This window comes from Diadema antillarum, unplaced genomic scaffold (assembly GCF_040938485.1).
Source record: "Diadema antillarum isolate AM-2024a unplaced genomic scaffold, OU_Dant_1.0 seq00001373_RagTag, whole genome shotgun sequence".
NCBI lineage: Eukaryota > Metazoa > Echinodermata > Echinoidea > Diadematoida > Diadematidae > Diadema > Diadema antillarum.
Window position 1 is genome coordinate 960,852 of NW_027272134.1, and position 17,106 is coordinate 977,957.

The 17,106-nt window shown below is 41.1% G+C and overlaps 1 protein-coding gene across 1 annotated transcript in view; it reads right to left on the reverse strand.

Moving 5' to 3' along the window:
- LOC139708776 (dynein axonemal heavy chain 10-like) overlaps nt 1–17,106 on the reverse strand; it is a 65,735-nt gene that overhangs the window by 38,725 nt on the left and 9,904 nt on the right. Inside the window, exons 9-28 of the mRNA XM_071620726.1 lie at nt 16,861–17,037; nt 15,912–16,116; nt 14,960–15,087; nt 14,289–14,375; nt 13,820–13,933; nt 13,253–13,396; nt 12,370–12,558; nt 11,707–11,867; nt 9,475–9,669; nt 8,838–8,964; nt 8,389–8,553; nt 7,429–7,704; nt 5,675–5,777; nt 4,675–4,853; nt 4,057–4,268; nt 3,511–3,667; nt 2,885–3,118; nt 2,178–2,300; nt 1,315–1,548; nt 371–594 (exon numbers count right to left, since the gene is read on the reverse strand). Of these exons, the coding sequence (XP_071476827.1) occupies nt 371–594; nt 1,315–1,548; nt 2,178–2,300; nt 2,885–3,118; nt 3,511–3,667; nt 4,057–4,268; nt 4,675–4,853; nt 5,675–5,777; nt 7,429–7,704; nt 8,389–8,553; nt 8,838–8,964; nt 9,475–9,669; nt 11,707–11,867; nt 12,370–12,558; nt 13,253–13,396; nt 13,820–13,933; nt 14,289–14,375; nt 14,960–15,087; nt 15,912–16,116; nt 16,861–17,037 (3,434 nt within the window). The remainder of the gene's footprint in view (nt 1–370; nt 595–1,314; nt 1,549–2,177; nt 2,301–2,884; nt 3,119–3,510; nt 3,668–4,056; nt 4,269–4,674; nt 4,854–5,674; nt 5,778–7,428; nt 7,705–8,388; nt 8,554–8,837; nt 8,965–9,474; nt 9,670–11,706; nt 11,868–12,369; nt 12,559–13,252; nt 13,397–13,819; nt 13,934–14,288; nt 14,376–14,959; nt 15,088–15,911; nt 16,117–16,860; nt 17,038–17,106) is intronic.

Genomic DNA, 17,106 nt, shown 5'->3' on the forward strand with positions numbered 1-17,106 from the left:
CATCCACATACCTGTCGACAACCCATCAATTTCCACCATATTGGGCAATGCTGCACTCAAAGAGAGCAGAGTAATCTTTGCGGTACATACATCCACAGTGACAACGAATGAACTTGTGTGTACAATTACTCTCAATATTCTCGACAGAACTTTTTTGAAAAGCAGTTACTAACTCATGATGGTCTGAAGAGGGAACATACTTTTTGCGCTATACCTCCAATTTTCTAGCAGTCTACAGGTATACCCATGATCTGGACTTTGTTAATCACTGCTGTGCACCAATAACCATACGTATGCCTATCCATGCAGAATTGGTCCTGACACCTATGTAGCGGCAGAAGTAAAGAAGCCTTACGACCTTTGAACCCACCTGGTCATGCCCTCACAGTACTTGAAGATGGCCTCCTTGGTGATGAGGCGGTTGGTCCTCCTCATCTCCTCCAGCACACAGGTCATCCAGTCTTCCACCCGACCCTCAGCCGTCACATGCTGTCGGTAGTTCATCACTTCCCCCTCTGCCGACACCATGGCTTGGGCCATCGTCTCCTTGTTGTTACCCTCCTGGAACTTCAGCGACGCGATGTTGTCGAACATCTGCACGAACAAAGAGTAAATGTGCCATTAACTCTATAAAGGATATGTCATAACTTGATGCATGAAGTTAACCACCATGACTTAAGGCCCAGACAAACATGAGTAAACATCACGTGTCAAGATTGCCGGACATGACGAGTCAACTTGAGGTCCTTATCAAAGCCACAGCTTTGTCCGACAAAAGATCTAACAGCTAGCATGGTGAGCATGGGAGGCACATTCATACTGGGCAATACTGTTATTTACATCTCACTAAGGTTGAACCACAGATGCTCTCAGACTGGTGCATACAGACCTGTACTGCAGTGGACTCCCGTTATAACAAAGTGCTTGGGACCGGCAGTTTTTTTTCTTTTTTCTTTAGGCTGTATCAAAATTTCATTATAAGCAAACAATTAAACTATAAAAATACATAGAGTGGATAATGTTGCCGGCCTGTATTTTTACTTCCTTGTAACTGGAATTTCGTTATAACCATGTTCGTTATAATAGGAGTGCACTGTATTTGCACTAGTAATATGAAACTGGGCAGAAATGCTTTGTGTGAAAATGATAAAGATGTCTATGAAAGGGTTGGAAATAATAGGTGAGAATATCTCAAGCAACACAAAGCAAGCAGAGACAACATATACAAGGGCAGAAAACTATAACCAAGTTATGGTTAATTGCCAGTGCCACTAAATGTACTCCCCTCCACCCAATCAAAGAGCACTTCCGAACCTTGATCATGTGTTCCTGGACACAGCTTGGCTCGCTGCTGCCGAGGATGGAGAGCAGCTCGTCGTCCGAGATGAAGAAGAAGCGAGGGAAGGCGTTCCTCTTGGAGTCCAGGTAGTCGTTGAGACTCTTCTGGCACTTCTCCAGCCCCGTGCTGATCATCTCCAGGTCCTGGAGCCTGTTGGGGGCGTGGCAGCATTCCTTGATCTTGGGGTTGGTGACCGTGTCATGCATGATCTGTGGTGGAGGCAAGAGGTACAGCTCATGCACTAACAGCCAGAAGAGAGGCAAATCTTTCAGATGGAAACATGATATGTATAGACCATGGAACTATTATTTGATGAATCATGGATCAGAGAAGCTATGGGGGGGGGGGTATATTTTTGTGGCTACTGCATCATGCATCACCCACATATGGTGGAGATTCAGATTCGAAAGAACTTAAAGGCTATCAGAGAGAAATTTGTATGATGATTTGCTCAACACAGAATCATACCCTGGTTGATATTTTTTGCTTTAAAGAAAAAAACAAACAAACAAACTAAAAAAAAAGAAAAAAAAAGACAGCCACTTCAGTGGCATACTCAAATTTCTTTTTTTTTTCATTTTTCACTAACTAAACTGCATGTCACAACTGCTGATATGATAGACTGTGTGTGATAGACATAGTGCAAACTGACTACTTTCATGGCATGCCTTGCAATAACTATAGCTCAATTTTGACTTATGTCTGTTCTTAAAGACATTCACATTTGTCTTCTAAAAAATGCCACATAGCAATCGATGGGATGACATAATGAACTCAAGAAGTGATATTCTGCCATGCTTTCAATCTTTAATATTGACACCTTGATACTATCGTTTACCTTCTTGAAGGTCTTATCAATGGCATCAAACTTCTTGGCCTCCTCCGGTAGCTGTGACCTGATGTCACCACCGATGAAGATGCTCTCCAGGTACATCCATTTACGCTGCACCACCATCCAGACCTAATCCAAGGAGCAAGGCAAGAGCATAGCTGATTGTGATTGGCAATATTCTTTTCTTTCTCCTTGCTTGAAATTGTAGCGGTGTTTGTCAATGATTAAGCCTTGAGTCTATTAGATTTGCATTGTCAGGCACATTCAAGCACAGCACAAGATGAGATTGATCAATTTATTGAATAAATCTGTCACCACAACCTCATGTTGGTTAACACTGGCTCCAGTAAAGTCATTTGCCTATTTCTGCTTGGCAACGCATTATAACATACCCACCTTTCTCAACCACCTTTTCCCAAACATCTTACAACTTTCAACAAAGATTACTTCTTTTTAGGAAGATATTACAAAACAACTTGACTACTATTGACACATGCCAGTTTAGGGCTGATTTACCTTCAAACATGAATGAATGGCCTATTTGTGAACTGCAATGTTCTTCTCAACTGTATCCCAATTAAACTTATGCATGAATCACAGATGCCAAAATGTTTCCAGCGCCGAACAAATGAAATAAACAAATCTTGTCTCATGCAGCAGTATACTCTAAACAGATAGAGAGAGGCTGGGAAATAGTTTTGTCCAGCATGTACCTCCAGCACTTCACCGATGAGGGACAGGCTCTTCTCCCAGGTCTGGACCTGGTTCAGGAAGGGTCCGATGAAGCGGGATGCTGACATGCTCTGCAGGTTCATGGAGTTGTCGTCCAGGATCTGCATGACCTCGTCTACCGCCCCGACGATGTGGCCGCGTTCCTGGGTGCCCTTCATGTACTTGATGACCGTAAACTTCATGCTCTCCCACACCTCAGTCACCTCTTTGATACCCTGCATGGTGAACAAGTGTAGGATTAAGAGGTCAAACATATCAAGGTTTTAAGTAAGTTTGTGAACAAGACAGGTGCATTCAGTGACACAGTTTGAGGAAGCATTTGTACATTAGAATTGCACTTTTCACTTTTGATTCATTTCCATAAATTTCATCAATCAATATTATTTGACTCACACTAGTTCCATATGAGATGACTTGGTTCTATTTGTTAGTATCCCCTGATGTAGTCAATGTGAAGTAAGATTGTCAAATCATGCAAAGATATGATTGGCACATCAAACTTTATTCAAAATTATTACATGTGGAAGGTCCAACAGCATACTGGAATAGTATAAGAAGTACATGAATTATGCAACAGAGGAGTTTAACTTGTTAGTTTGTCTTGTACCTTCTCAATGCTCAACTCCTTAGAGGCACTGGTGACAATATCCCCAATGACCTCCTTGAAGTTATGGAGCTCCATGGCGAAGAGGTTGTCTAGGGTGAATGTGTCTGGGTTCATGTCAAAGGACTTGCCAGTCTTGACCATGAGTTCCTTCCAGTGGCTGGAAAGAAAGCATATCGAGAGAACATTTTCAGTGAAGGAAAGCAATGCTTTGAGCGCAGATGAGTTAAACCTACCTTGAAGCGATACCAAAAGCTTACAAACATGTTCACTTGAGAGCACACTAGAAACAACATATCAGGCTGTGTTTGACAGTCCATGCTGACTTTAAAGCATTTGTTTGTTCAACCCATGGTGGCTTCAGGCAGTTACGTATGTGGCAATGACAGCGTGCTACAGAAGTTGAGTCAATGATTGTGTTGTCTTTTTAGCAAATTCAACTGATTTCAAGTGAGGACTGCACTGCAAAAATCATTATTCAATTCCACAAATGCAATATATACAAAATGAGAAAGTCAAGGATTGGCCCACTGAAGCCCCATCTCTCACCGTTCTCGTAGAGCTTCATTCTTCAAGTCCACAAAGAGGGGGATGGAGTCTCTGAACTCCTTCATGCGCCCCTCCACCATCTGGGCGGTGCGGGAGCTCTTGACATCTCGGGGCAGCTTCTTCAGCGTCTTGATGTAGTTCTCGATGCCGTCCACCAAGTGGTTGACATTCAGGTTGGCCCACAGCGTCTGGGCCCACTCTTCGCGGGCAGCCTGGGGTGACGCACAAGCAAGACAAGGATTTTATTACTACAGGCCTCATCTCTAATCACTCTCCAGAAAGCAAATGCACTGAGAAATGTCCTATTTTGCAGCACCTAAACCCTATGATTCTCTTTCAACAGTGGACAGCTGGAGAAATTAACGATGGCCATAAATGAAGACCAAATTAAACAAGCCCTCAGAAGTTGCAACTAAACTTACTCATATGAGAACAACAAAAGAAATGAAAGAAATTGCAGGCAATTCTTGGATAATCAAAATGAGAAAGCCAATATCTAACACAAAGCGGGCATTACAGCCATATTTAAAAACATATGATGATCATTTTAGAGCCCTTTCATGACACTTTGAACCTTGACTCAAAGGGTCATGGATTCTAGGGATTGGTTGTGGTTACCTTCTGCTGTTTGTAGATCTCATAGACCTTCTCCAAGCCTGACATCTCCTTCTGAACCTGAAGGAGCTCTGGGTACATGGTGATGGGTAGGTCAAAGAGTTTCTCGGCATTGGCAAGTTCCTGGCGGTCCTTCTCGTATCGGGCTAGCTCCTTCTTGTACGACTCCAGCAGCTCCAGACCTGTGCAGCACATCGAACACACGTATAACCATGTCACCTAGACAATACTCAGGGCCTTTGTGAACAGAAGTAGAGGTCATCTTGTGGACTGCACATACATATGTAATAAGCCAGTTCACAGTTCCAATCTGAGCATGTGCAGTTAAAGGTCATTGCAGACCTACTCTTGAAATGGATTTGCAACTGAGGTATTCAAAACCTAGATAGGGCTTTGTGACAACTGCCTTGTGAATGAACCAGGTGCAGATTGGTATTTACAGTTGAATGTGCATTCTTTACAGCAACATTAACAAAATCCATTCATGCAGCATTGACATGTAAATTACCACTTCCTGTATGGCTGCTTTCAACTGCTCTTCTTAAAGACTATTCCATGTATTGCAAAGTCTGTGGTTGGAGAGGTCATTGCAGACTAGTGGTAACAGTGAACTGGCTTGTACACTTGATATACGCATCACTGATGAGCTTTGCATTTCCTCCAACTTGTTGATGAATGATGTCTATACCCACACTCTATCCATTCACTGCTATCAATTCATACACTAAGAATTATTTGCTGCAATTTCTGAAATTCTTGCCATGTTGCTCCATTAAACAAAGGAAGACCACAGAAGTCCATTTCCATAGTGATCCTGATAAGAACACATATCTTTCCTTGTGTCATTGACTGTCGTGGTATCATGGACCTCTTCAAATGATAGATCCATACTGCACTCCATTACAGGGCAGAGCTCGCAAGGCATGGTATATATCATACACGAGGGCATAACAATGTGCTGTTCTCATCATGGTACAGAACAGAGAGAGGATGTTTCCCCTACCTTTGTCCAGGTCATTGCCTACAGCTCCTGGTCCTTCCATCTTGAACCGATCCTGGAAATCATTCAACTCAGTACTGAAGCCACCGATCTGGACTTGGGTGATCTAACACAGGGCACAGAAAGAACATGGTATTGCTTCAGGACAAGTTTAATCTCAGTACAATAGACATCAAGATTTTTTTTTCTGAAAACTTACAGTTCTCACAAAATACCTTTCATATGGAAATGGTATTTACAACTTCTGTTTGAATGTGTACCTTCTGATGAACCTTCAACATCTTCATTGGTAGCATATCTAAAACATTCAGTACCTTTACAAATATAGGCCCCCTTTTCAGGTGACTCATAACCAAGATTTTAGGATAGAATCTTAACAACCACATTATGTACCAGTGCACTAGGGAAAAAAATTGTTGTTGTTTGGGGATTTTTTTTTTTCTTTACTTTGGGGTGTGGGTGAATTTATAAACCTGTATATACATCCACCCTCTATTTCTTTTGAGTTTCATCTCTGCAAAGTCTACAAGGAAAAGTAGAAATTACGCGGTGCGTAATATATGTCCCCGCCGGAAGTAGCATTTAGTAGCAAAATGTACAATATAGGTCAAAAGATCAAGGCCAAAGGTCAAAGAAGTCAAAGGTCAAAATTCTATGTAGAAGTTTTGAAGCCCTCACCTAGTGCCATCACATAAAGCAAACGGAATCAAAATCGGGTTAGAAATGGCGAAGGAGTAGCATTTTGTAGCCAATGTAAAATATAGGTAAAAAATCAAGGTCAAAGGTCAAAGAAGTCAAAGATCAAAATTCTGTGTAGAAGTTTTGAAGCCCTCACCTAGTGCCATCACATAAAGCAAACGGAATCGAAATCGGGTTAGAAATGGCGAAGGAGTAGCATTTGGTAGCAAAATGTACAATACAGGTCAAAAATCAAGGTCAGAGGTCAAAGAAGTCCAAGGTCAAAATTCTGTGTACAAGTTTTGAAGCCCTCACCTAGTGCCATCACTTAAAGCAAACGGAATTGAAATCGGGTTACAAATGGCGAAGGAGTAGCATTTTGTAGCAAAATGTACAATATAGGTCAAAAATCAAGGTCAAAGGTCAAAGAAGTCACAGGTCAAAATTCTGTGTAGAAGTTTTGAAGCCCTCACCTAGTGCCATCACATAAAGCAAACGGAATCAAAATCGGGTTAGAAATGGCGAAGGAGTAACATTTTGTAGCCAATGTACAATATAGGTCAAAAATCAAGGTCAAAGGTCAAAGAAGTCAAAGGTCAAAATTCTGTGTAAAAGTTTTGAAGCCCTCACCTAGTGCCATCATATAAAGCAAACGGAATCAAAATCGGGTTAGAAATGGCGAAGGAGTAGCATTTTGAAGCAAAATGTACAATATAGGTCAAAGGTCAAGGTCAAAGGTCACAACTGAAATTCTGTATAGAAGTTTCAAAGCTCCCATGTAGTGCTATCATATAAAGCAAACAGAATCAAAATCGGGTTAGAAATGGCGAAGGAGTAGCATTTTGAACATTTTGATCACACACGGACGCACAGACGGACGGACAGACGGACAGACGGACACACGGACACACACACGTACGGAGCCCGTTTCATAGTCCCCTGCTCGAACTCGTTCGGCGGGGACAACAAGAAGAGTAAGTCACTTGTAAGCAATGTCTGCAGTCTTTGTCATATGTCTCCTGGTGATCGAGAAGTCTTAAATGAGCCTCCTACACAAAACACATGCAGCTTCATCTCACCTCTGTGAACTTCTTCTTGACAACCACGAGGCTGGCATCGACATGCTTGGACTCCAGGAAGAGGTCATCCCATGTCTGCTTGATGTTGGCGCACAGGTCTGTCTCCTCCTCTGATATGGGCAGCCCGTACATGGCCAGCGTGCGGTAGCGCTCCACGATGTCCGCAATGCGCAGCTCGACAGTCAGCGACATGTCGCGGATGTCAGAGATCACTCGCAGCACAAACTTCAGATCTTCCAGTGTGTCTGGTGCCCTCTTTAGGTCTGCGGCCATGGTCTGTGTAATTGACAGGAAATTGATCATATGATAATCATGCATGTACAAACCTTGTCCTTTTATAGTTCATCACTGATATTTCCTCTGTGACATTGTCTGACAGGTAAGATTAATAAATTTTGTCCCACACTTAAAATTGCTACACTGCACCAATTTCTCAGGTAGAGGTTACCTTTTGGTACATTCTTCCTTTACTACAAGAAATATCAATCTATCCATATTCAATGCAGTCTGAGGCTCAAAAGGTTCAGGTGAGTTGTGGCTTGAGCTACTTTTTGCATACAGACATTAAATGAGAGTCCTTTGTGTGCAAAATCCATGCAGATCCTGCTTCACTTCTCATAAAAAACCTGGATGAAAACTAAGTAAAGAAAAAGCAAGAAACACACCCCATTGGATATACGACAACGACCTAATGAAGCTTCTTGTGAACTGACGGATGAAAAACAGCTTAAACCATTACACTTTGATCAAGCTTTGCTCAGAAGTCAAAATAACTTCATGCCAGAAAATTAAACACGGGAAAAAGGGCAAGCTTTTTGTGAAATAGAATAATGCCATACAACCCTTCCCCCGAAAAAGGTGCAAAATTGAAGACAAATTGATATCGTGACATAGTCGTGCATTTGAAGGAATAGTCAGTAGAGTCTTATTACGTTGTCAGTGAATCAAAGATGTGCTTACGGTGAGTTCTGTCCTGAGACCAAAGAGATCCTCCTTTGCAGCATCCTGGAGGAGCTGACCCAGTGACTCCACCCACTTACGGGCGTGGTCCTTGACGGTGTCTGCCAGGAGCTTCATGTGCAGCCGGATGCAGTCCTCATCCTTGATCTTGGGCTGGTTCTCCACCTGTGTAACAAAAATAAGACAACAGATATTCGAATGGAGACTTCCTTATCAATATCTGTGCAAAGCAAATTTGGTTTACTCTTGCTGTAAGATTAGTCTAAAGACACAGAACGAGGGAGGAGGAAATTATTTCTAGCTACAGAAATTTCATTAGTACCTTCAATGATATCTAACTGTTAATTCTTACTTACAGATTGAGGCAAGAAGGAATAAATCTAAATCACTGAAAGAAAACGGACTTCTGTTACAACGACATCTACTCAAGATATTGACTTAGTGCTGACCTCTGTGGTGAGGTTGGAGTAGAACTGGAGCTTGTCGTCATAGGCGACACAGGTCGGCTTCTTGGCAGCAAACTTCTCCAGCATGATGGTCTTGTCCAGCTTCCACAGGGGTCTGTAACGCTTCCACCTGCCAACAACAACAACAACAAAGGCACAATGGAGTGAGTTATTCAAGACAATATGTAATGTTTATGGGATGCCAATGATATGCTGAATCAAAGGCAAGTTATAGCTCTCAAGTGACAATTTGTTTAACATGATCCCATTATAATTTTTTTCCCCTGAAATTTCAGAGCTGATTTTAACCCCAAGTCTCATTGAAATTGCTGTATGTTACAGTGTCACACCAGATAATGATATACTACAAAAAAATCTTTATCAATATACTTTTTTGGGGGGCAAATTATCAAGATGCTGAGATAATTACAAAAACATCATTTTTTTCATCGCTATACCCATCAAAATATATGTACTCATTAATAGAAAATGTTGACAAACATTTCTCAAGATATTGCTCACAACCACTGAACTGCATCTCTCCTACCCCTCCCCCCAAACCCCCCCCCCACATGTAACATGTGCAATATAAACCAAACAACAAAAATAAGATGATGTAGATAAAGTCCGCCCCACCCACCTGCTAAGATACTTGGTTAGGTTGGTGAGCATCTTCTGTAGGCTGGTAGAGGCAGCAACCACCAGCTCCACCACTGATGGATCAGCTGAGATGTCGGAGAAGAAGCTGAAGATGTACGGCTCATCCTCACCCTCTACATTCTGGGGTGGGGTCTCAATGCAGGTACCATGCATCCAGCGGACAAAATTCTTTGTTCTGCAGAAAAAAACAACAAACAAATCAAAATTTAACGCAGAACTTAACTGTATATACAACACTTTTTTTTTCTGATTGCCGATATTCCGTGGGAAGTCAATCATTTCTGTAGCTTGCTCTATTTAGTTTCTTTGTTGCTTTCACCAACAGGGTTATCAGGGTGTGTTTGTTTTCTTCTTCGTTTCTCTTTGTGATGAATCTGGTTACTCTGCTATGATTATCCTGTCATCTGCTGTTGTTAGGCTACCAAATTTAAAGAAAACTAGAAATGTCGCTATGGCGACTGATGCCTCCGCCATAATGCATGATTCTCCCAATAGGCGTATAGTACAATGTCTTCACAATGTGTGATCCATGACAGTTTCACACAACTGGCAAAATATTGAAATGACAGGTTTGTCAGAAATGTCTTGAACTGGGTTTGCTATAATTTTCTAAGAGTGCAGGTACACATATTTGGGGAATTTTTTACTTGAATTCTGACAGACCTTTTTATAAGTTTATGCATTGATTAATTTCCAAGGTATGAAGAAAGCGTGTAATGACAGTACAAAATAGATTTTTTTTTTTTTTTTTTTTTTTTTTTTTTTTTGGGGGGGGGGGGGCATTGAAACCTGGCCTTTGACCCTTAACCTTTCACCTTTGACCTTCTGGCTGGAAATTTCCCAGAGAATCTCCATTAGGTAATGCATGTATTAAGTTTTGAAACTAATAATGCAAGTATTGCATATACTAGTATATGAGGGAAATAGTAAAATTTTGAGGAGTTGACCTTGACCTTTGACCCCCTGACTATTGACCCATGACCCCTAAATTCCCTAGATAATCCCTGCCAGTCAGTACATGCGTGTGTACCAAGTTCCACGAAGATACATTGAACCATTTGCGAGAAAAGTGATATTGCAACATTTTCACCTAACCTTTGACCTTTTGACCTTTGACCTTATGATATGAAACTCTCTCTGGAAAATCTTTACGCAGTAGTACATCTTCACACCAAGTTTCAAGAAAATACCTTTGGGCATTGCATAGATATGGGGGAAATTGCAACATTTGTAGCATTTGACCTTGACCTTTTGACCTTTGACCTCTTGCCAATGTCACTAAAATCTACTCAACTAATTTTCCCATCATACATCATCCTTGGACCAAGTTTGGTGAAAGCTGCTTCATCCAGTTTTGAGTTATCACGTAAACAGATAAATTTTAGGATTTGACCTTGATCTTTGACCTTTGACCTCTGTCTGATTTCCCTGAAAAACTAATCAAGTAATTGTCCCATCATGTATCATCCTCCAACATAGTTTGGTGAAATTTGCTCCATCCAGTCTTGAGTGATCGCGTAAACGGATACAATTTCATGATTTGACCTTGACCTTTGACCTTTAGCCGATTTCACCCAAAGTCTAATCAAATAATTGCCCCATCATACTTCATACTTGGACCAAGTTTGGTAAAATTCCAACATATATTACTCAAGTTATCGCGTAAACGAAAGCGGACGGATGGACAGACGGACGGACGGACAGACGGACGGATGGACAACCCGAAAACATAATGCCTCCGGCACCACTTCGTGGCGGAGGCATAAAAAAAATATATATATTTTGGTGGCCTGATCAGGGAACTATGAGATTCAAAATGGATTGTTACATTTGCTTTTATTTCTGGGTAACTACATAACTTGGAACAAGCCACTAGAAAAAAAAAATATTAGTGTTAAGCTTTGTATGATGTACAATTGCCACAAAGGTATGCAAGATGATTCAAACATACCCCATATACCTGCAAATTTAGTTCTGTCATATTGTGAGTCTCACAACTCTTACAAATACTGTAGCTCCACGAGACTGGTTACAGAGAAAACATGATTATTAGCAGCAGGCTAATTCTACAGATGACAGCATAACTATTGCATGATAACCTGACTTACAGCAAAGAAAAGTAAAGAAAAAAAAAAACAGGAACACCCATACACACAGAAAAATAAACAAACAGACAAAACATGCACTACAAAGGATGAGAAAGTGGACACACCCTTCCACACAGTCCCGGACACACTGCATGCTGAGCTTGTAGATCTCGTTGGCTGCTGGGGCAAGGATGATTTCAGGAGCCGACAGCATGGCCTCTATCTGGAACAAGGGCTTGTCGGCCACCAGGGCTGCACTGAACTCAGTTAGGTTCTTCAACACCATCTATGTTTGTAACAGACAAAGAGATGTTAATTAATAGAAATTCAGTCATATCAGTGCCCCTGCAGACATAAAGTCGTGATGAAGATTAAATACCCAGAATCCTGGAGAAGTCTTCTGCATATTTTCTTGCTATGCCTCTCTACTCTGCGATTTGATATTCCTTTCCCGTATACTCACTAAATTATGATTTTAGAACTTTCTTCTAATCACATTTAATGAAAGCACATACCTAGGAAAAGCATATCAATTTTTTTGTTAACTCAAAAAATACATGTTTTGGCCATACATTTTCAATTACAAACAAAAACAACATCACCTGAATGAAAATGTATTCACTGATATATAATACAAGCTTCTGAAGTACTAAGTATTGAAGTGTAAGTATCATATGATACTACACTACCTGAAATAATAACAACTCAAATTATTTTCAATCCCTTGTATAGAATGAATACTCTTGACATATGTATGTTGAGGGAAAGAAAACATTGTGTTGTTTAACCTTTGTAAGTGTTTCATAGACTCTTCTCTCCCAGAAGGCATAGTAAGCATGGAGGCGGGGGGACCTGCCAGTGTTGGTGTGGACCACCAGACCTTCCATCTTGGTCAGCAGGGGTCCGATAGCCCTGTACTTCCTGGCAAGTGTCTCGTAGGTATGCAGTCTCTCACGCTCAATGTACTCAAAGTACTCCTAAAGATGTGGATCAAAAGAGGAAATCAGATGACAGAAGATGTTCAGTGCAGATATCATAGATGACCACCTTTTTTTTCCCGCCGCAGATCAAAATTATATAGTAGTTACAGAAACATCAATTTGCATTTCAATACCACGCAATTGTTTGCGTCACCTTGCAGTGTAGTGGATAAAGCTCTGGATTTCAAACAGAAGGTCTTAGGTTCAAATCAAATCTTGTACATCCATCTCTGGCAAAAAATAAATAAATAAATAAATAAAATAAAATCCCACAATGTTTTTGTTGACCCAGGAGTGTGAATGGGTATCTGGCAATCCTACGGCAATCATAATGGCTGGGCCTTCTGGCAGAGCAGTGTCAACACTGAAGAGGCTGCCATGGATTAAATATAAAAAAAAGACTATAGCATTATTTTCACTTTTTATGTTTTTTACTGTTTACATGTCCCTGTAGAATTGATGTTCATGGAAGCAATGAAAGAAGAGGAGCCTACACTGTTTAAAAGAGTTATAATTATACATTCTTTCTAATCAAGGAGTCCATTCTATGACCAAAACACAAGTCACATAGAGCAATTGCCAGTGATAGAAATATGACCAATGGCTACCAAATTAGAAACCTGCAGCCTCTGCCATGGAATGCCCATCATTATTTTAAGATTCATGTTCTGCCAAGAAGCCCCATCCATACCTTGCAGCTGGGCAGGATGTCGGCCTTGACTTGTGGGGGTGGACCCCTGAAGAGCTCTGCATTCTCCATGGCCCTCAGCCGGGCATCAATGTCCTTGGCATTCTTCTGGATCTGGTTGACTAGGGACTCAAACTTGGAGATGGCCTACAATAACAAATTCATGAAAAGGTATTTAAACACATGAAAGTTGCCATGACAGGTTTTCCAGGTATTTCTTTTTCTTTGTATACCAACATTGTTGACCTGGCTAAAGTCTATAAAACCTAACAAGGATGAATCAAGATTGATAAGTGAACAGAATGCTACAGTTACAACTTTCAGCAGGGTACCATGCTGTTAAAATCAGAATCAAACAGAGGGCATCCTGCTTCACTCAGCATAGACTTTGTGCTACCCATAAATAATCATTTGCATTACCCACTATTAAAGAATGATATCTTTCTTGAAAACAAACATATTAACATCAACTAATTACATGCTACATCTTTGTATGACAATTATGCTCATTTCCACTTTCATATGACCATATATAGTGTAAAACTACAAGATGTCAGTTTGCCTCCATACCTGCTCACATCTCAAGATGTAGTCGCTGATACCTAGGGAGTTCCAGTTAAGACGCTTGTGACCTGGTTTAAGGGTTCGTCGAAGTTCCTTCAGGTGCTCATCAAGAAGTTGGGTCTAAAACAAACATAGGGAAAATATTTTCGATATCTCACTAGAAAGACATTTCTTAAATGGTCTTATTCTCCAAGCCCACAACACACTCGTGAGATGAGTTTCACAGATATTGCTTGTGTTGGTTTTTTTTGAAGATATTGTAAGTAGGAACAGGAATATATTACTCTGTCATGAGAATTATTTGATCTATGAGTTTGACTCACTCAAAAGTCACATCTAAAAGACAGCTGATATATTTCCTTTTTTTTTTCTAACAGCAGAGCAGTCTCTTGCATATCTGAAAGATCTACGGGAAACAGGGGAGTCTTAGCGAGGTTTGACTTACGATTGCAAAGAATATGACAGTGGTGCTTACCTCTGCTGTGCTAATGGAGGCAATGGCACCATGATACCTCTGGAGCATGTGGTTCAAGCCATCCTTCCATCTCAGATATTTGTCTTCCTACAAGGGCAGAATATGGGAAGAGAAAAAAAGGAGAGAAGATATTAACACAGAAGGTCAGCATTTTGTCCACACACACAGATATCAAAAAGAATTACTTGTTTTTAAAATACCAGTGCCTGTTAATGGCTCCCCCAGTGACAATTACTTTATTTTATCTGCTTGATTGAATTCTACTTGTATATATTATACTGTATGTCCTGTTTGTTTGTTGTTGTATTTAACTGATTAACTCTGCAAACACTACTAGGGGGCTCCCAAGATTAGAAATATACACAAATGACAGCTTTCCGGGCAATGAGCCGTATACACCTTCAACAAAGGTTTAATCAATTTTGACTTCAATAACAAACTCCGAGTCTAAGGCAGTGAATGCATAAGTTAAGCGTCAATGCAATCTAAACCTAAATGTACACTTATCACATAATTTACCTTACAAGTGCATTAAATCAATCCCAGCCTCTTCTTTTTTTACCCCTCTGAAATAAAACATTATATGTAGGGACAAGAATCCTCTACTCCAGAGAAAGTACTTTATTTGAAGGACTCATTCACACATCTTACTTTATATCAGAGATTCTTACCTGTAAAGCTACATTACGAGCCAGTTCTGGAATGGAAAAGCCCAGCTGCTCCATGTATTTTGTCTCTGTGATGATTTCCGACAGATCAGACGCAAAGTCCACGACATACTTCACATCACCTGCCACACCTAACATAGACATGAACAAATACCAACATTGAACTCTCTGCAAACTTTAAAGGGACTGTACAGTACTGGTTGAGGTGGGGATTCATGATTTGAACTTTCCTAAGTAAGATAATGAGAAACCTCTTATGAAATATGAAAGAGCATGTGATTTTAAGAAGGATTCAACGTTTATTTGATGAAAATTGGTTTTCAAATGGCTGAGATATCCCCAAAAGTGATAATGATAAAAGGCGACATGCCCCAACTTTATTAGGATCCCTTTGTTTCACCTTGTTTTTGGATATCTCGGACATTTCAAAACCGATTTTCATTAAATACATTTTTGATACCCCTAAGAATTGCATGCTCTTTGACATCTCATAGAGTGGTTTCTGAATATCTCGCAAAACGTTAAAAGCTAAATCCTCACCCCGACCAGAACTGTACACACCCTTTAACGATGACATTTTCCCAATTCTGCACTAGCACACTCCTTTTCTCATGGGAAATGATATTTACAGGAGAAATGTGGACAACTAAACAAATTCCCTATACTGTGACTAAGACAACATAGTTTCCATTTTTATACTAAACTCCTTTGCAATTCAATCATGTAATAAAATGAAGTCACTAGCAACGCTTTGTAAGCACAGACAATGTGTCAAGGATAGAAATATCATACCAGTATTTCCAGTACACAAACTGATATGGAGTGCTCTTTTTGGGGTGTTCATCACATGATAGGACAAAAAAAAACAACTGCAGAATCTTATCACAATATTAAATCATTATAATAGATGGATTCAGAGGCATCTGTGAGGAGTTTGCATGACTCGACATCTCACCCTGTGAGCGATGGGTGTCGTCGCCATCTTCGGCCGCCGTCTCATGAATCTTGGCGCCGGTGGGCATCTGGTCCTGGGGCCGGGTCAGGAGGTTCCGCTTGAGGAGGCCCGGTAGGATCATGGTTACGTGGTCTCGCCACTGCTCGTACTTCTTGTCCTCGTACTCCTTCATCTGCCTTGCCACACCCAGGTACTTGGTGCGAGCCTACATGAAACAAATGGGGCAAAATGGTGATATCAGTGCTACGACCATTGACAATATCTCATAAACAGTAGAGAACTATAAGCTGATTAGCTACCAAAAACATTTTACAGAGTATGTGCCTTTTGTTTCATTGCATGAGAGCTACATTTTACTACAATTTGTGACATGACAACTGGCATTCGTGTTTAAAGGTGTATGATCGTCATCCCTAATGGTGCGTAAACTCCCGAACGGCCGAAGTTTGTGCATGCAATTGCGCAATGCCAGACTCGGTGCTATATCCATAAACGTGTGGGACAATGCTGCCACTGAGACACGTGTGTGTGTGTGCGTGTGTGTGTACGATTCATACACAAACATTGTGACCGCCAGCTGCGGTGATTGGAGGAGAGAGGCCAGAAGACGCGTGGCTCTTTTGACCTCTCTTCATGCACATGCGCACTGAGAGTGAGCGTCCATTCCGAAGCTCTCGTGGCTCGCTCGGACAGCCATTCTGGGTCAGGAGATTTGTAGCACAGAGCACTTGTAGTCTAGAGTGTTGTTCGCTGACCCATTGAGCCAGCGCTATTCTCATTTGGGGTCACTACATTTGATACAGAATGGGGGAGGCAGCGTGTTGCGTTCATCTCCGTGCCGCACAAACCACTCGCCACGATTGTAAGGCTTTAAAACTGACAACTAAAGTCTGTTTCTGTTTTGCTTCACATCAAAGTAAGTAACACAGCTATCCTGCACTTTACTCACAGCTTTTCCATATTCGCTGCTCAGCATGTCCTCCATGCTCTGGAAGCGTATGATGGTGTGCTTGATGCGATGGAAGAGGGAGCGCTCCCAGGCGATGGCCCCAGCCACTGGGGGCTGGTTCTTGGAGACAGGGGGGCTGTGTTTGTACTGCTTGAAGAGGGCTTGAACTGTGTCAACCTTGAATGAAAAAAAAGTGGCATGGACGTAAAATGGAGATTAGGTACGTGATAAGAATTGCACTGCAGG